The 18,974-nt window shown below is 50.6% G+C and overlaps 3 protein-coding genes across 5 annotated transcripts; all 3 read right to left on the bottom strand.

Moving 5' to 3' along the window:
- Positions 1-14: 14 nt before the first annotated feature.
- On the bottom strand, positions 15-7,074 carry LOC131126416 (coiled-coil domain-containing protein 171-like). 2 transcript variants are annotated; one of them, XM_058068924.1, is made up of 22 exons: positions 6,998-7,074; positions 6,212-6,303; positions 5,958-6,138; positions 5,745-5,886; positions 5,512-5,681; positions 5,348-5,422; positions 5,160-5,260; positions 4,947-5,085; positions 4,797-4,872; positions 4,630-4,730; positions 4,477-4,566; positions 4,291-4,407; positions 4,003-4,170; positions 3,773-3,919; positions 2,187-2,640; positions 1,851-2,113; positions 1,641-1,781; positions 1,385-1,564; positions 1,173-1,318; positions 1,050-1,104; positions 898-957; positions 15-770 (listed from the first exon to the last, which is right to left on the bottom strand). In XM_058068924.1, exons 1-22 carry the CDS (start codon positions 7,034-7,036, stop codon positions 705-707), a joined length of 3,003 nt encoding a protein of 1,000 aa, XP_057924907.1. In that variant the 5' UTR covers positions 7,037-7,074; the 3' UTR covers positions 15-704. The 2 variants fall into 2 exon arrangements, with proteins under 2 accessions (XP_057924907.1, XP_057924906.1); XM_058068923.1 differs by having other exon boundaries at positions 19-770; positions 898-984.
- A 354-nt stretch (positions 7,075-7,428) lies between these two features.
- On the bottom strand, positions 7,429-13,537 carry LOC131126616 (phosphofurin acidic cluster sorting protein 1-like). Of its 2 annotated transcripts, none has more exons than XM_058069350.1 (24): positions 13,212-13,537; positions 12,507-12,594; positions 12,346-12,435; positions 12,133-12,258; positions 11,919-12,063; positions 11,755-11,846; positions 11,608-11,685; positions 11,472-11,531; positions 11,241-11,401; positions 11,066-11,159; positions 10,921-11,001; positions 10,724-10,845; positions 10,528-10,666; positions 10,339-10,443; positions 10,166-10,272; positions 9,888-10,042; positions 9,713-9,823; positions 9,525-9,627; positions 9,421-9,463; positions 9,301-9,343; positions 9,086-9,227; positions 8,768-9,009; positions 8,581-8,700; positions 7,429-8,489 (listed from the first exon to the last, which is right to left on the bottom strand). In XM_058069350.1, the coding sequence occupies exons 1-24, from the start codon at positions 13,361-13,363 to the stop codon at positions 8,371-8,373; spliced, it is 2,718 nt and encodes a 905-aa protein (XP_057925333.1). In that variant the 5' UTR covers positions 13,364-13,537; the 3' UTR covers positions 7,429-8,370. The 2 variants fall into 2 exon arrangements, with proteins under 2 accessions (XP_057925333.1, XP_057925332.1); XM_058069349.1 differs by having other exon boundaries at positions 10,921-11,004; positions 13,212-13,536.
- Positions 13,538-14,007: 470 nt separating this feature from the next.
- On the bottom strand, positions 14,008-18,836 carry sf3b2 (splicing factor 3b, subunit 2). The gene is made up of 21 exons (XM_058069339.1): positions 18,658-18,836; positions 18,315-18,361; positions 18,171-18,221; positions 17,377-17,592; positions 17,208-17,304; positions 17,042-17,139; positions 16,857-16,965; positions 16,684-16,775; positions 16,423-16,608; positions 16,238-16,360; positions 16,079-16,159; positions 15,780-16,007; positions 15,553-15,702; positions 15,392-15,481; positions 15,206-15,313; positions 15,025-15,132; positions 14,794-14,939; positions 14,631-14,732; positions 14,463-14,562; positions 14,203-14,394; positions 14,008-14,138 (listed from the first exon to the last, which is right to left on the bottom strand). The coding sequence occupies exons 1-21, from the start codon at positions 18,785-18,787 to the stop codon at positions 14,067-14,069; spliced, it is 2,526 nt and encodes an 841-aa protein (XP_057925322.1). The 5' UTR covers positions 18,788-18,836; the 3' UTR covers positions 14,008-14,066.
- Between the last annotated feature and the right edge of the window lie 138 nt (positions 18,837-18,974).

The raw sequence follows: 18,974 nt of genomic DNA, 5'->3' as shown, positions 1-18,974 counted from the left end.
GTAGGACAACTTCCTCGTTCCTCATAAGTCATTCCTTTTATTGCAAGAGTGTGTGTTTGATGTCTTTGAACCAGTGCGCACACACACACACACACACACACACACTGGCCTCAGTGGCAATGAAGACCACTGGTGACATTTTGCTGCTAAAAATCCATTTATGTGATATTTTCCTGGTTGTTCCGGGATTAGGAAAAGATGTTTTTATGGGCGGGAACACAACTTAACTTAATCTGCTACGACAACATCTGTGACAGAACCTCAATGAGAACACCAGCGTCAGCGCTCATGCCGGTTTTATGTATGCGTTGGCACTTTTTTAACTTGGTGTCCACACACACACACACACATGCACACACACACATCATACTTTGTCACAAGAAACGCCAAGCAGGGAAAATATGATGTTTTGTCCTTTTAAGTTCATTGATCCCCTCGTGTTCAGATGAGCAGCAATCAAGACAAAAGAGACGTCCTATTTATGCCGTGTGTGTGTGCAGCAGCGTCTTAACTCGCACACGCGCACGCACAGCCTGGGGGCGTGGTCTCCTGAGGATGCTCGGAGGGACACGCTCGCTATGGGGCGTGCTGATGCGTCACTTTTGTTGCGCGAGTGCGCTCAAAGTGCTACAAAGAACCACAGGAAGAACACACTGGGACTTCCTGGTCTTCTAGACCTTCACTTTTGTTCACCTTTGCTCTCGTCACACATTTTCCTCTCCTTCGGAGACAGGTGGTGAGGGGGCGGGCAGGGCTCGAACATCAGACACCTGGAAGCAAACACAAGTTGATTTCAACTCCTCCCGCTTTGTGCCAAGATTAAGGTCGATCAGGAGATCTTTTCCCTGCACTGGTCCACGGGGAAGTCATCAGATGTGAGAGGAGGGAGGATCTCACCTGACATTTTCCCATGATGCTCTCCGCTCCAGATGGCCCCATGTGATGGACGGGTAAGGCCTGTGAGTGGATTAGACCGCCTGTCAGCTGACCAGGAGATTCAAACATGTTAATGAAGGACGAATGGATCGGTGACTGGTGACTGTGTTCACCTTCTTGTTGCGGTGCTGTGCTGCATTTTCATAGCCGATCACATGATCCTGGCGCCTACGCAAAGACGCAAACAAGAAGTGAAGGACGTGATGGCACCGAGGATCCAGGTATACGCTACAAACCAGTTGGCATCCTGAAGCTGCTGATCAACATGTCGTGGACACCCTCGCAGGCTCCGCCTCTCCTCCTGAGCCCGCGACAGACGTCTAGCCAGGACCCTCGACAAGCGCTCCTTTCCTCTCAGGCGCTGCCGAGCCGCCGCCAGCGACTGTGCCATGACAATGAGAACATCAAACACTCAGCTGCACATGACTGTGTGTGTGTGTGTGTGTACCTCTGCCATGTGGCTGAGCGCACGGTGGCTGTCGGCTTGCTCGGTAGCGTGCGCGTCGACTTGCAGCCGCAGAGCATCGAGCTGCATCGACTGCTCCTGAACCAGTTTGTGAGCTTCCTGTTCTCTGCCGAGCGCATGGCGGAGCTCCGTGCACACACTGTGAAAGTGATGCCCTGGGACCTACGCACATACGCTAACACTGAAACCAGTCTGTCCATGTGTGTATGTGTGTGTGTGTGTGTGTGTGTGTTCGCACCGTCCTGCAGGTGACCTCCCCTCGTTGCTCTGCCCTCCTTAGTGTGGACACCTCAAGCCTCAGGGTCCGCCTCTCCACTTCGGCCGAGTGGAGCCGTTGGCTGAAGAGCAGGAAATACCGTTGAAGGCCAGACACCAGGGTCTGGTGGGAGGAAGCAGGTAGAGGTTAAAGGTTGGGATATTGTGGTTTGACTCAAATGACCTTCAGGACCTTCAAGGTACTGGGGGGCGGACTCTGTCTGCTCAGTTTCATCTGGTCCAGGATCTCAGGGCCAGAATTTGGTTGCATGACAAGTTGATCCAGGAGTCGGGACAGCCCAGATTGAGCTGCTGACATCGCAGCTGGAGGAGCGCTTGCCAGTGCCCCCTGCAGGTCCGCCATGCAGGACAAGATGATGGAGGAGAGAGTTTTGGAGCGAAGCCAGCGAACGCACGCAGCATCACGACCTTCATCGCGGGCAACATCCGCTTTATCTGCGTCACAAATTCGTCATATCAACATCACTGGCGTTCGTGTGCTTCTTCTGCCCATGAAAACTTCACCTACTGCCTGCATCATCTTGTCCCGTCAGATTTGCCGTAGCGACACACACCGCTGGCCCGCTGCCTCCTCGCTCCAGCCGAAACAACACCAGGCTCCTCTTGGCGATGTCACGCCACCACCTCACCGCCAACAGCACGCAGGCGTACTTCCTCCAACGTCTCCTCACTTGACTCCTCCGCCCTTCTGCTTCTCCTTCTCCTAGAGCACCGGCCAGCCTCCTGAGCTCCTTCTCCAGCTCCTCCCTTGCCGCCAAGCGTGTGGCCAGAAGACGTTTCTGCTCACTGAGGCTACGCAGGCGAAGCTCAGTGTGCACCGTCATGCCAGCGAGGAGTGCGCACGCCGACAGAAAGGAGGAGGACCTCTTACGGCTCCGCAAGAGGTAGTCGTGGAGACGTGACAGGTCAGAGGTCAAAGAGCCTACTCGATCCCGAAGAGACCGGCACTTGGAGCGATTCAGCTGAGAATGAAACAGGAAACAGAAAAAAATCTATTTTGTGAAGGCATGGTCTGTATTGTTTTTCTGGTTGTTGTCGTTCCCAAAAAAATGATGTGGCTGATTTTTTTTCCAAATGAGTTTGGTTTGTAAATGTCAATGTGCGACAGTGAAAATGTCCTACATAACTTATGATTTACTGTAAGTAAGTTCGGCAGTACAAAAACACACTGAGTGACAGCCACAGGTGTCAGTCTATTAGATTTAGGTCTATCCAAGGAAGGAGACTTGCCATGTAATGCTTTTGACTACCACTAGAGGGTAGCCTCTACGTGTACTGTAATTTGTGGCAATGCAGGAATGCTCCCCATTATAGTTTCCAGTGGAGTCACGGTTTCATTCATTCATTCATTTTCTACCGCTTTTTCCTCACGAGGGTCGCGGGGGGTGCTGGAGCCTATCCCAGCTGTCTTCGGGCGAGAGGCGGGGTACACCCTGGACTGGTCGCCAGCCAATCACAGGGCACATATAGACAAACAACCATTCACACTCGCATTCATACCTATGGACAATTTGGAGTGGCCAATTAACCTAGCATGTTTTTGGAATGTGGGAGGAAACCGGAGTACCCGGAGAAAACCCACGCATGCACGGGGAGAACATGCAAACTCCACACAGAGATGGCTGAGGGCGGGGACCGAACCCTGGTCTCCTAGCTGTGAGGTCTGCGCACTAACCACCAGACCGCCGTGCCGCGGAGTCACGGTTTTTAATTTTTAATTCAGGTACCCCCCTTGACAGGTTGCGGAACCCCATCTTGGGACCCTGAACAGTGAAAATGTGTCGTAAGCATTTTTGGAAAACACAATGGAGCCATAGCTTGAGCCCTTACCTATTCCCATTTGAATGGCCAATATGGTCATTATGGATGTACGGATCTGTTGTTGGAACACTGTGATGTTTCCATGCTGGGTTGCATTCATGTTTATGTTTGTGACAGATCTAGCATTAGATTGTATCCTCAAATGGCGTATCATCTAAATCCCAACAAACTGAGCTTTTGGAATGCTAATGGGGTACCGTAAAAGTGGTTAAAAGAAAGTACAACACCAAAGTAGTAAACCAGTTACACATCCGCCATCATTAGCATCCTTACCTGCAGCTCATGGGCGTGTTGGCTATTCCTGGCCTCCTCCCGCATCCTCACGCTCTCCTCCATACACGCTAACTCACACTTGTGACTGCGCTGCAGTTCCTGCATGCACGCGCTCGTCTCCTCGCACACGCTCTGCAGATGGGCCACCTGCAGGGGTGGGCAGGGGGCCAACGTCAAGATGATTTTGATTTTGATCGAGATGGGCTGCAACAACACCGTGACGGCCGCACCTTGTTCTCGGCCTCCTGTCGGTCGGAGGTCAGCTGCTCCAGCTGCTGAGTGATGACATCACACAGCTCCACCCAGGTGAAATCATCCGACATGCTGTGGGGTTCTTGGAGGACCGTGCAACCCACCATCAGGCGCTGATGAACAGAGTAGAGGAAGGATACGTGTGCCTAGCGTACACACACACACACACACACACACACACACACACACACACACACACACACACACACAGAAGACGTGCAGCGTCAGCAAATAATGGAAAAAAAAGTCGAAGTTGCTAATCTGACCTTTGACATCTCCTGCTTGTCCTTCTCCAACTTTTCCTTCTGTGTGGACCAATCACGGATCTCCTCTTGCAGGCGTGTCACTTCCTCCTGCAGCTTGAGTGACAGCTGTCGAGACTCCTGCAGAAGAAACCACAGCGTTGTGATCCAGGCTGCGTCTACTCAGCGAGCTGTTTTGATTGTTTATACTTGGAGGCATCGCTTCTGATCCGAAGTCAGCTTTTGGAGTATCTGCTTCTCCTCGTGCAGCCTTTCAGACGCCAACAGCAGATCCTGAACCTGCATGGACAGGTAATCAATCAGATCACCGGCAAAGAAGCAAGTCGGTGCTCACACACTCACCTGTCCGTCAGCCTGCACCAGTCTGCGGAGCATGGACTTGAGTAGATGCATTACATCGTCAGAAGGACTCCGTTTCCCATCATCCTTTGTGGAAACGTAGCCTGTAAAGAACCGTGATTGGTCACACTGGTTCACAGCAGTCTGGAATGATGACATCATCATTGTACCTGCACGCATGTGTTCTTGGAGAGCTTCTTTGATTTCTTCCAGGACATTCCCACAATGCACTTCTCTCTCCACAGCCTGGTGACCAGGATGTTCATGACCATATTAGGCATTTCCCACTCTTAAGTTGAGTATGTGTGTATGTATGGCACCTGTTCCAAGAGCAGGTGTGTGTTGACGTGCATGCTCTTCTCCTCCTCCAGCATTGCTGTGAGTTCAAAGGCCGTCCTCCTCTCCGTTTCCAAGGCGACAGTCAGCTCGGACTTGCACTGCTCGTGCTCTGTCTGCAACCTGAACACACACACACACACAAACGTGAGCATTTGTGCCTCCGGGTCAATAATGCGTATGTGTGATGCTCTCACTTCTGCAGCGCATGCTCAGCGCGCTCGCTCAACTCCGCTTGAAGCTGCTCTAGCTTGGACTCCGCCTCCTGCTGGTTGCGGCGCTCCACTGCAAGTGCCACCTCCAGACAAGCAAAAGCAATCGAGAATCTGTGCATATGTGCACGTGTGTGTGTGTGTGTGTGTGTGCATGTGCGTGTTGCAATCACCTCCACCTCCTTCTCTTGCGCTTTCTGCAGCACCACCATCTTCCTCTCTGCAAACTCCAGGGCCTCCTCTTGACACTGGAACGGACATAGACAACAGTCCAAGCATTCATACATTGTGTGTGTTTGTGTGTGTTTGTGTGTGCGTGAAAGCAAGCGTGTGCGACCTGCAGGAGGCAATGCAGTCGTTCACTCTCTGAAGTCAAAGTTTCAATCAGTGCGTCACGTTCGTCCACTTCCTGCTGCAAAGCATCCTGGTCCTCCTTTCTGGCCTGCTGAATCATGTCCAGAGCCTTGTGAAGTTCCTGGACAGTCTGCTGGAGTTCTGCAGCTTGATCTTCAAGATATTTGGTGCTTTGTTACGTCCACTAAAAAGGTATTGTTTGGTTTGTTTGTGTACCTGAGAGCGTTGTGATGTCGTGATGTGCTCTCTGGGCATCTCTCTTGCTCACTGCCAGCTGGTATTGAAGCTCCGACCTCTGGGCTTCCCCTTGCTCCACAGAGGACCTGAGCCGGGCTAGCTCCGCTTTCAGTGAGCACAGCTACAACACATACACACAGATGAGAACTAGAACTAGTCTCCTTGGCAAAGGTACGCTAGTTGTCTTTTCACCTGCTGGTTGTATGTGGACGTCATCTCCAGCTTTTCTTTCTCCAGCTGATGGATCCTCCTCCTCGCAGTCAGCTGGCTGTCACATGACATCTGTCCTGCCTTGGTAGCCCCTCTTTCTCCAGCATCACTGCAGTCACTCAAGTCTCCTCCTTCCTGCAGGGGCGTATCCACCTTGTTCTTGCTGGTTAGAAAAACATCTAGCACAAGTCCACCAAGTTTTATTGACATTCATTTTTCATTCATCAAGATGCAACCTCCGCCAACATGTTGTCCCGGTCTCCGCTCCGACCACACTACAGCTGCTGGGTAGTCTCCTTTGCTCTGGTGGGTTGTTCTGCATGGTTTCCTGTCAGAAGTCAACTTGCTCTTTATTTGTGTAAAAGGAGAAAAGCACACTATGCATGTGACATCACTGTCAGGAGATGGGTTCATATCTCTGTTAGAACTTCTCTGTGTAGAGTTTGCATCTTCTGCCCATGCTTGTGTGGGTACTCTCCGGGTAGCCCGGCTTCATCCCACTTTCCAACATGCTAGGTTAATTGGAGACTATAAATTGTCAATTCCTGTGAATATGAAATGGTTGTTTATCTGCTTGTGCCCTGCAACTGGCTGGTGACCAGTCCAGGGTGTACCCCGCCGCTGGGATAGACTCCAGCATACCGGCGACCCTAGTGAGGATAAGCGGCATCGAAAATGCATGGATGGAGAAAAGCAAAGCTGTTTAGTGGTTGGCATGGCAAACCTACCTGCCATGTTCACTCTGCAATAGTCAATTTAGGTGAAGCTGTTATCGAATCATTTTTTGTAATCAAACATCAAACACAATAAGAGGACGTTTGTTTGTTTATGAAAGAGTTGTTGTTTAACATCATGACATTGATTATCTGTGATCACAAACAAGCCAACAGCGTCAAATCTTCCCCTGAGCTTTACGCGGTTAATTCAGTATCGAAAGAAAACATTATAAATGTATTAGGGTCTAACGCTAAAACGACAAAAATGCTTTCTGAAACGATTATTTCTTAAATGATTACACTTACTGCTGAAAAGAAGCTCTCGCCGTTTGAATCAGACGCCATCTTTAAGTGTACTTACGTCATTTCCGCATCAAACGAGGATTGGCTGTCCGATTCCTCCTGCTATTTTTTTGGTCTTCCTGTACTTTCAAAGTAATGTGCCAATATATTTTTGACCCACCCACTGATATCGATTCATTTTGCCTGATTGGTAGAAATGCTTCTGTGCAACGAGTTAGCCAATGAGATGCTTGATCCCGCCCACCTACTTTGAGGGTCATTTTGACAGACGTGTATTTCACTGGACAGTCACGATAAACGAAATAGGTTCAGTATATAAAATAATTCGATATTAATAATGAATTGGCATTTGTATAGCTTGTGAACAATGTAAAATATCCAAGTACAAAATATGATTTATTCATTTATTTATTTACAAAAACAAATGAAACAACACTTTAGCTTTTCATTCACTTCTGTTGGACTGACAAATGTAACGATGAAAAAGCAGTACTATAAAATATATCAATACAATGTAACATATGTACAGGCATTATTATTATTATTACTATTACTGAGGCTAAAGGCAAAATGTTGAAGAGACAATGGCATGTGCAAAATATCTCTTCATATATGTCTGTCAGTCACAATGTTGTAATTTGTTTCCATGACGACGAGAGCACAATTACAAGCTGATGGCTTACACCGCCACGCACGAGTAACACAGACGAACAGCCTCAAGTGTGTGATGCTCACGACAACACCAATACATTAAGATGTAACGTGGATCACTTTCAGCACCAGAACGACACACAACTGCAATAGTCAAATAATGTACTTTTCTTTTCTTTTTGTTTTGCCAGAATTCATCCTCACCGTCTCATCACTGACCTTGGATCTGCCTGCAGAGAAGCAATATAAGATCATTTGTAGATGTAATGTCATGATGTTAAATTTAAGATGTTATCATTTGAATGTAATGTCATTTTCAAAATCAACATGTCATTTTTTTCACTTTAATTTAATGCTCTTCCTCTAATGCTTCATTTTATCCTCCAATGCCTTCCCATTTCTGGCTCCCACTGTTATTTTCAAGTAGTTTTTATTCTAATTAGCTGTTATGCTAATATTTTACTTGTTAGCCATTTTGGGTTTTGAATCATGTCATGAGGTGTAATGAGCCAAACCTCCACCCACACACACACACACACACACACACACACACACACACACACACACAGCAAGTGGCCATCCTCCATGGAGTACGTGTAGTACTTCAGTCTTAAACTGCAGGGGGCACTGTGATGTGACATTTCTGGGAATTCAGCAGATTTGCTTGATGTGTGCAGGGCAGACCTGTCAAAGATCAAGCCAGGGTGCAAGTATGCAGCCGCCCCTTAGGGGGGAGGCTTGGTATAGCCGAAAAGTCCAACAGGAATGTATTTCACGTGAGTGGGCCACTGGGCGGCTAACTGGAAGAATTTCACGTCGTTCCACTCGACACCGTCGATGGACACTGGGGAGGCAACAGAAGACAAAGGTGGCATCAGAATATGGTATTTAGGATGCAACTCAAGATGGCGGCTGAGACGCTGGATAAGACTAACCTTTCAGGATGGTCTGCTGCTGCTTGGCCGAGCAGATGAGGCGGCTTATGCCTTCGATCACCTGACTCTTAGAGTCCATTTCCTTCTCTCTGGGCTTCTTTCCCAGGAAGATGGTCGGCACTGTCAACAAAAGCCAAAGTAGCAAAACATTCCAAAAGACAACAAGAATATATGCCTTGTTGCTCACCTTTTTTGTTCTTCTCCTTGGTGACGACTGTCATGGCCATGGTGCTGGCGTGAACGCCATGAGGCTCGCTGCCGCCCCCGGCTGGCAGCCTACTGACCTGCAGCGAGCGGAAGGCGCTCTTCAGCGTGTTTTTGCACGCCGTGTCGCGCCGCTCACCTTCCCGCCTTTTCTCGGCCAGCGATGCCAGCCAGTAGTCCACCTGCAGGCCAATGGCGTCAACGCCATGAGACATCCCGGGACTCCTGGGAGTGAGAAGCCGGCTACCATGTTAGCCCGCCAACTTGACAGGTGCACATATGTGGCAAATTTAAGACTTACCCTTGGACTGTGACGCTGCCCATTGAAGGGGACGAAGGGGGTGTGGCCGCTTCTTTGATCATCCCTGTGGGGGAGCCATGGGACGGAGGGGATGTGGACGGGACGGCCAAACTCACAGACACACCTCCCTCCTCTGCGTCCCCTTAAACATGAAAAAGGAAGTAAAGTTACAATATTACCAAGTTGGCCCTAGGAGTGTGATTCCACACCCTTACCTGCCAGCGAGGGTCCAGACTCGATCACACCCACCTTGACCACCTGGAAAACAGGAAGTAGTATCACATTATCTGTCAAACAGTCAAAGGTCTGACATCAGAAAACGAGCGAACTCTTACTCCAACAAAAGGAATGAACTTCTGGTAGGAGTCTTCCTCTCGCCTACAGAGAGACGTCAGCTGTTACTGAGTGCAAAGACGCAGCAGATGAGCGTGGTACTCACGTTCTATGTTTGCAAGTCAGCATAGCTTCGCCGATGGGAAGTTGGTGCGTGACCACGGCGCCGTTAATGTACTGAGCAATCCGTCCCGCCACATCCAGTTGGTCTGAAACACATGCACACACCAAAGTCACAAAGATGCTTCTGATGGTGCCTCATGACATCATCATCGCCATCAGGGGGGGCTTTACCTGTGGCAGGAGGCTCAGAGCGACTGAAGACATCTCGCCAGGCGCCGTCCAGAAAGGAGGCACTGTAGCGGTTGTCCAGGGCGCCAAGATGCTTGGCAACCGGATGGGAGCCTGAGAAAAGAACGTAAAAAGCTGTGATGGGCGGGGCTTGTCGAATGGCAGCGGTCTGGCTTACCCAGGGGCACCACCAGGAAGCGCATGTGGCCGAGCCAGTCGGATGTCTTGCTGGCGAGCTGCGTGACAAAGAACTGCAAGATGGCGCCCAGGTAACTCTGACTGCCAACCGCCGCCACCTTCACAGCGCGCGGCATGGACGCGTTACAGTTGCAACTGCCAATCAAACCACACCAACACACTTTTATTGTGAAGACAGGAAGCAGAGTTGCAGCTGTCAATGAAAAGACATGAACGTGATGTTATTGGAAAGGCGGAAAAAAGAAGGCGAGTACTCACAATTTCTGGATGCGCGTAAGAACGGCCGACAGGACGGCCTGGATCTCAGCTGGCGAGCACGTGCACACCACCGGCTGTTTGTGCACCTGCAGCTGCTCCAGCACGTACTACGGTATATGCACACACAAATGCAGTCCATGGAGAGTGGAGACATGGTGGTGGGACACGCCTACCTGTCCCTGCCAGTCCCCCCCATTGACCAGGATGAGGCTTTCCGGGAGGGCGGAGTCAACCAACAGGATGTGGTTGAGCTGGTCATACATGGCTTTCCTCAGGACCTACGTGCACACACACATGAACACACACACACGTGTGTAAAAGTGACGCTAACCAGAGAGGCTGGACCGGGTGGCCATGTTTACCGGCGTGCCATGCGTCAGCTCGGGTGACCTCTCAGAGTCGGAGCTGTTGGTGCGCTCACTCAAAGGTTTGGACAGCTGGCGTTCCTTCATCGGGGTGCTGCTGCGCTTCTGCCTGGATGGGGTGTGGCCTCCATCCAACCTTCAATAGTGAAGATTGTCAGTGAAGGCGTCACAAACACGTACGCTGTTTGGTTACCTTGGCGATGGTGCTGTCTGGCTGTCACTTTTAGTGCTTTTGACGGGTGTACGAGTATTCTCAGCAACGGACACCGTGATGCAGGGGCCCGAGTCGGCGACCAGTTCCTGATCCACGACTTCCTGTACGTGCACACACGGTAATGAAACCCCTTCAGATACACATACGTGCAAGAAGACTCAGCAGCAGATTCGTACTGGGATCTCGCTCTCGGACAACACCTCCTCCAAGTTGCGACTACGAGAAGTTTTCATCTTGTCTGGAGGAGGCGGTTCCCCCTGCTGGTAAGACAGCGCATATCAACAACACACCCAATAAGCAACGTTTCCCGTCTAGACTTACCAGACTTAAAGTGTCTCGACCCAAACTGCCTTTGCTGTTTAGACTTCCGATTTCGGTCTGGGAGCTGGATTGGGACATTCCCTCAAAGAATGGCCTGAACGGACAAACATGAAAATGGACAATGAAGCTTCCTCGTGGATACGAGCCGCACTGTCCGAGAACAGGTAGCTAATACCTCAATTTGGGTTTGGGTGTGCTCAGGATGCTGTCAGTCTCGTCCATGTCGGGTCCGCTGTCGCTCGGGTTAAACATCTCCAGGCTGTCATAGAGCTCATCCAGGTCTTCTTCCACTTCCTGGATTTGCTCCCTCGACACATGCTCTAGACCGAAACCCACCTGGATGCCACACAGAGGGTAAAAGTGTAACATAGAGGCCACACCTCCTCAAACAGGGTAAGCGTCGTACCTCGTCAGTGACTTTGAACCTCTTGAGCAGCGCCACAAACTTCTGCTTGATGTTAGGTTGCTGTAAGGCAACAGGATGGAAACGCGTCAACGTACGTACACACGTAGCGAGTGAGCTGGAGGGCGGTCTCTTATACCCTGCTGATGGCGGCACTGGATGGCAGCTTACGCCTGGGCTTTTTCTTCCTCACCTCCTCGTCTTCGTCGTACAAGTACTGGGCAGGAAGAGACACGACAATGGACGCTAACAAACATTAACATTAAGTGAAAGAAGCTCTGCCTACTTGTCCATGAACTGGGTCGTCGCTGCCCTCCTGCTCAGAGGAGTAGCTCTCTTCTTCCTCCTCGGAGTAATTGTCCATGTCTGGAGATCGATCTGAAGGGAAGCAAATGAAGCGGCCAATACGGACAAAGACGATAACGATGACAATGACAACAGAGGCCATACCTGACATCTTGGCTTTAGGACCTTCATGATCTATGGGCTGGCTGGACAGAGAGTATACACGCATCTCAGCGACGGGAAGCGAGGCGTCCTTCAGCTGGCTGTGCAGGCCCAGAACCTGAGCGCCCTCGCTGGGGTGCTGCATCACCTGCGGGGGAGATGTCCAGTCACACGGTCACATGATCAAACCGGCATTAGCAAGGACACAAGAACAAACCTCAGCCATGTTGATGAGGCCCAGGGCGAGCGTCTTATATCCCAGGATGGTTCGGTTCTTGTAGCGTTTGCGGCGCTGCAGCATGATCTGCAGCTTGTTGGCATCTCTCTTCAGGAAGTGAGGGTACTGCACTCACACACACAAAAGAGAGAGGAGCACTGAAGAAATAAGGTCTGTGGTGATGAAGTGGACCAAAGAGGGCGGAATCTTTACCTGTAAAGAGAAGGTCAGCTGAAGGTCGGTCTCGGTCAAACCAGCCGATGACAGAACGATCTCATTGGAGCGAAGGATCCGCTTCGAACCCTGACCAAAAACACACGTGAACACGGAGGAGTGCGCACACATTGACACACACCTGAGCTATGACGCCTCACCTGCAGTTTGACGGCGATGACCACCGTGGTGAGGTCTTTGTCCAGCTCCTTCAGCATAATCAGCTTCTTCAGAGTCAAGTTGAACAGCCTGATGAACAGACATCATCACATTAGAAGGGCAAGAATGTATCACTGTTCACACTGTTGACATTATGTTGGCACTGTTAGCTGTTAGCTGTGTTAGCCGATAGGATAGAATACGATAGAACGTTGTCATGTGTGTTCACACTTGAAAGAGTTGTCTGTGTCCTGTTGGCTCATGAGGGAGGAAGTGGTTAAAATGGTGCAACAGGAAGTGCAGCAACACCCTGAAGGTGGCCATCATGGACGCCTTTGGCGAAAGCTTGTGTTGTCATGGCAACGAGCATAGAGTACATTAACTCTCCAAAATGTGAAGTTACACTGGTAAAATAATTATGTACATACATACCAATACGTACATAGGCTACATATACAAAAACATGTACATTTATACGCTCACGTACACAATATAAATATATACATATACATACAAGTATACATGCATGTATTATCACCCGACTAACCCCCAGGTGTTGTCATGTGACCTCAATCATAGACGATTCATAGCCAATCACAAGGAGCTGGCAGGTAAACAAAAGGTGACACCCCTACCGCCATGAGCTCATCATACACCCACGCGTGAAAACAATGACCGGCTCGTGACTCCTCCCCCTCCCGAAATACCTGGGCACACAGCTGGGCGAAGAGCGGTCCACTTCCCAGGTGGCGAACAGGTTCATGTGGACTGGCCGGTTCGAGGAGATGCTGACCGGCTTGGAGAGCTGCCCGTGCGGTGAGGGGACGCCCGTGGCGCGCGGAAGCCCTCCTCGCTCCATCCTGACGGCGGCAGAGCCAAGCGGGAAAAGGAGGGACGCTTCCTGGTTGTTTCCCTTGCCGCAGCAGCAAAGGAATAATGGCCGCCAGGCAGCGAGCTCGTTCCCGGGGACCGCGTCCTCTCTTCGTGCGACAAGGAAGCGGAAATTGGCGACTCACGAGCACGCCCCCGGAGAGCTGGACGAGAGCGCGCGCGTAGCAGCAGCTGGGCGTGCGCGTCACCGTGTATGGTCTGTGCACGCGCAACTACGGGCACATGAACGCGGGGGAGGGGCTAAATGTGTGCTAATATTCCACTTTACTCCACCAGCAACAGAACGTGTTAAACATAAAGTCAAAGGCATTGCTAATTAGATGCTAGCTAGCAGAGTGATATGTTGTGAGCCACAACTACCGCTGTGCTAGCTAGCCATGCTACGCTAGCTAGCATTACAGCCCCCAAAGCTTATTGAGGTTAGGCGATTATAAAGAGGTCACCTCATAAGCTAAGGTCACCTGTCACACTCACGCGTATCAGTCAGGTGATGCCAAGTCCCACGTGCTCCAGCAGTAAGTATTTGGGTCATACAACAACTTCGTCACTCGTGGTCTCAAACTGAATATTAAGCTACTTTTATTTACAAAAAACTGGAAACACACAAATAAATAAAAAAAACAACCTTTATTGTGACAGTAAAACATGAGGTTCCTCTTTGCAGTGGTTGTCTAGAACTTAAACTCTTTGTACTTCTTAGCACCGCCTCGTGTGTCCTGAGGCTGAGCCTTCCTCTTCTTTTGCTGGGGATGACATCATCACAATCATCACCATCGCAACCGCAACCACCACATTATTATTGCATACCTTCTGTTTGGCGGCATGCTCGGCCACCATGTCGCTGAAATCCTCTTTCTCCACCTGCGCTTGCTGTTCGCGCACGTGCTCTTCATACTTCTGCGTCATGGCCATGGGGTCCAGCTCCAGCTCCTCCGGCGCCAGCGCCACCTCCACGCCATGCGACTCTCCCCCACCAATGGTCTTACGGGTCACCACGGCCTAGACACACAACAAGCATGGAGGTTATAAAAAGGATATACGAAAGGGGGGGGAAACGCTCTACTCACCGCCGACATGTCGTAGATGTGCGTTGAGGCCATCATGGCGGCGCCAACCGGGCCCGTTCGTCTCTCTGGAAGAACGGTGAAGAGCTGTGGCGTCTCGTTGCTGTAAGGACAAGAAAACAGTCAAACAGAGAGAAACCTGTTGACAGTGACAAGGGCTTCTCTACTCACCCGTCCATGGCCTCCTCAATCTTCTTCTTCCTCAGCTCGATGAGTTCAGGCGTCTCCATGCCAGCGGGGACGGATGAAAAGCCTCCTGGCGTGATCAGCCCGCTGGAAAGACGCCACTGCGTCATCATCACTGTGACGCCACGTCATAGTATTTAACGTCTACCTGTCTGCTGGTGTGAAGAATCCCGTCTCATCTGGTTTCTCCTCATCGCTCTCCTCCTCTTCTTCCTCTTCCTCGGATGACTCTTCGTCGGACGGCTCCAGTTCGCCCCACGTAGAGCGGTCCACCTCCTCCTCCTCCGCTTTGGCCTGCTCGCATTAATTGTCAGCACAATTCATTAATTTAGAGTCAGCACCTCACGTTTAGACGTTCCACTTCAGAGCGCAGACTCACCTGGAAGTCTGAAGAGTTGGTCCCAAACACGTCACCATAAAGCGGTTTGCCCATTTCATCTACGGGGGGTTTGCCCCAGCCACCAGCGTGATAGCCAAAGGTGCAGTTCTGGAGGAGGTGAAATAGAGGATGTTAGAAGACATTCGGGACGTCAAGTGCGAGTCATCATGGTGGTCGTTACATCTGGAATGGGCGAGTTGAGTCCAGGGATCTTGAGGTTCGGGTAAGACGGAGGTGGGCCGTACCGCTGCATGGCAATCAACCAGGGGGGCGGGACCTTGTGAGAGTTCTGGGAGAGGAGACAAGCGTGAGTGCTGTGTCAGGTGTTCAACTTTCCCCGCTGTGAGACAACGCCGCAGGCACTCACTGGTCCGACTGGCATTCCGAGAGCGATGCGAAGCTCATCAGAAAGGTCACCTGGCTTCTTCTCCTTCAGGCGGGTCTCAAACTCTTTCCCCTACACAAAGGCATTAACATACTTAGAAACCTCGGCACACAAGGCGGGAAGAACGTACCGGTGAGTGTTACCTCATAGTAAAGGTCTCCATGAATGGTCAGCTTGGGCTTGATCTGCCACTTGAAGAAGGCATCGTGAAGTTTTTGGTAATCGATGTCGATCTTTCCCATCTTGGGACGAACTTTTTCTCTCATTTTGGTTTTCATGGTTTTAGCATCCTCCTGCGAGATACACAGACGAGATTGCTCATGACACTTCCGAACTGCTCGTGCAACAAGGGCGCTCTCATCCACCCTACCTTCTCCTGCAGCGCCTCTCTCATCTCCTGGATGCCGGTCCTCCTGATGAATTCCGGGAGTTGGAAGGGTGGTTTTTCGATACCCCTCTTCCCCTGCAGGTACTTGCGCTTAAAGCACCAGTGGCGAGGAACCGGCACTGTGTTCCGGGTGGCCTTGAGGTGCACCAGCAGTTTGGGCTCCTGGGCAGTCACGTCATGCATCTCCACCACGTCTGGCCGGGCCACCAGCTAGGAGGAGCGGAGGGAGGTGGTCGTCAGATAAAACGGCTCAGAGTCACACAGGTGGAGGTGGAGCTTACCTGCTTGAGCTCAGCCACCGTGAGACGGTTCATCCTCCTCAACTTCTTCTTGGACAGTTTAGGAACATCTTGGCGCACTTCCTGTCCAGGAGAGACAAACATCTTTATTGTGGAACAATTGGATTTACGGCCGTGAAAGACAGGACCAGAAAGTCAAACCTCGTCGCTGTCGTCACTGTCTTTCTTTTCCAACTCAAAGCCTTTCTTCCTCAGGACAGTCATTTCAAGTTTTTCCGTCTTGTCGGGCTCCTTATCCTTGTCCTTCTTGAGATCGTCAGTCAGCTGTCAATCAGAAGAAATACCGTTAAGCTTGAGTGACAGCAGCCAATCCCACATGGACTCACCTTGAAGGCGTCAAAGATGCGCTTGAAGAAGATGTAGTTTGGGTCGTAGATCTGCGGCTCCTCTGTGACGTACTCTATCTCCACTTGGGGCTCGTCTTCCTCCTTCTCGCCGTCGCTCTGCTCCTTCTTCTCCTGAGCACGCTTGTTCTTGCTCTTCTTCTTGCGGTTCCTGCGTCGGCGGTTCTTCTGTGGAGAAAATGACCTCACATCATACCATCCAGCGGCGAGGAGACTAACACACAAGAAGACAACAAGACTTACGTCCTTCTTGGACATCCGACCATCATCGTCTTCTGCCTCAGACGCTCCACGTGCGGAACCGTTGAAGTCTACGTCCGTCCCGCCGGCTTCTTCTGCTCATGAAGGCGGCAAACAAGACAGTGTTGATGGAAAAGCAGCAGCAGGGCATTGGGCTTGTGGAGAAGAAAACAAACCTGCAGGGTCAATATGCTGCTCCTGTCTGATCTCCTTCAGTTGGAGGATCTTCTCAAGGGCCTGAGGAATCTTTGGCCCCCCGATACTTATCTCCTCGCTCTGCCAGGCCTTCAAAGAAACATCACAGTCTTAGTTGTGTGCCAACAAAGTGCGGGCGGGGTCCATTTGGGATGGGGCTGCTCACCTCCCTGTTGTCGTCCCCGGGCGGGGGAGGGACTCTCTGTCTCTGGCTGGGCAGCATGCTGACGCCCGGAGGCAGCGGCCCACGAGGATCCAAGCCCACTGAGGGACACACAAGCAGGCGGTGAGAGGGTGAAGGACGTGCTACACGAGGAAGATCACGTACATACTTCGAACTGTGTTGACTGGTGGCAACGCCCTGCCAATCGGTCCCTGCTGCATGTGAACCATCTCCTGCTGGCGCTCCTGCTCCATGAGCACGGCAGCCTGAATCAACAAGTTTGAACACAGATGATGACATCACATTAGCGCCGTGCTGGCTCCAAATTGTCCTCTCACCCTCTTCTGCTGCTCCAGAAGGTCCTGGTTATCCGAAAGGTGGCCATCGTGCTCCTCGTGCTGCATCACAATGGCCGCCCTCTGCAGATGGTCATCTTGCAAGAGGCCCGGGGGTGGCATGTGCATTGTGGGAGGCGGCGGTCCCCCTGGCATCATGCTCATTGACGCGTGCAGCATTCCCCCCATCACGGGTGGCATGGCCTGCATGCCGGGCATCTGTGGTGGAACAATATCCACGTTGACATGAGGAATGACGTACCAGAAAACAATGTATACACGGAAAGGAATATCTCCTGTCTACATGCACTGCTATAATCAAACGGAATAGTCAATGGGGCATGCGCAGTAAAACGTAAACATCATCACATGATTTATCGAAGATGGCGGACGAGAGTGTGATTACCACGGTTGTTGGGACAGTTTCTACGCTTTTTTGTTTGTATCAAAAACAAAGTTTCCGCTGTAGTCCAGTGATGACTGCTCGCTGCCATTTTCAAAATCTGAGATACGTCTGCGCTGAAAGAACGCACCCTGACAACTTTCCGATTGAGCGGGTACAAGATACCTCAATCGGATTGGGCAAAGGAATATTCCACCCCTGTGAATACGATTATATATTCATTCGGATTGGCACTTTTCTTTCAGAATGAGGTATATACAAAGGTTAGATTCTTTCCGTTTGAGCAAATAACCCGAATGGAATTGGAATATTTGGGTCCATGTAAACGTGGCTATTGTCCCCGTTAGCGGACAACTTTATGATGCATCATCAAATTACGTGAAAGAAAATGTACCTGGGGGCCCGCTGCTTTATCATCATTCGGTTTTCCCAACAGGATGCCAGTCTACACAGGGAAGACATAACATAATGTAACATGACTTCACAACCACAACACACACAATGTACAAATTGTTTGTTTTATTTGATGTCATTTCACCTGTATCATGTAACCTTTCAGTCTGTCAATCAACTCTTCCCTTGGGCCTGCAGACAAACACAAGCAGAACTAAACCATGTGCACCTTAGTTTTCGTCACAATGAACAATAACCGTTGTTCTGTCTTCGTGGAACAAAAACAATACAATGGCTAGCTAAGCAGCAATTCCATGAAAATTAAAGTTTGTTTATAGTTGCGTTCAAAACTCCTCACTGGATCATTAGCAAAACTGGCTAAACGATATAAAGGTAGCGGAAGAGTTAGCATCATTAGCACAGCAACCCTGAGCCAAACACAAGCCTTGTTTTCAACTCTTTTAACACAAGTTTCCTTATTTTCTTACCCATCGTCGGGGCGCCCAACTCGGCCAGCTTGGTTTGGAGCTCCGAGTGGCTCCATGAATTCAAAGCCGCGATCGCACACCCCAAATCGGCCTGGCGAGCATCAGCTCCCGAAGGCGCGTCGGACGCCATGTTGGAGTCTCAATGAACAACTGTGCGTGTTGTGTTGTGTGCGTCACAGCGCGGAGATCCATGACGCAATGCATTGTGGGAGACGCATATATCTCTGGGATATGTAGTCGAAGAGACGAGGCACGTCGTAGTGACCTTTTATAGTGTGTTCACTAGCTTGCGCTGTTATATTATGGCCGGTAGATGT

This window comes from Doryrhamphus excisus, chromosome 3 (genome assembly GCF_030265055.1).
Source record: "Doryrhamphus excisus isolate RoL2022-K1 chromosome 3, RoL_Dexc_1.0, whole genome shotgun sequence".
Lineage (NCBI taxonomy): Eukaryota > Metazoa > Chordata > Actinopteri > Syngnathiformes > Syngnathidae > Doryrhamphus > Doryrhamphus excisus.
This window is presented reverse-complemented; position numbering and strand designations above follow the sequence as displayed.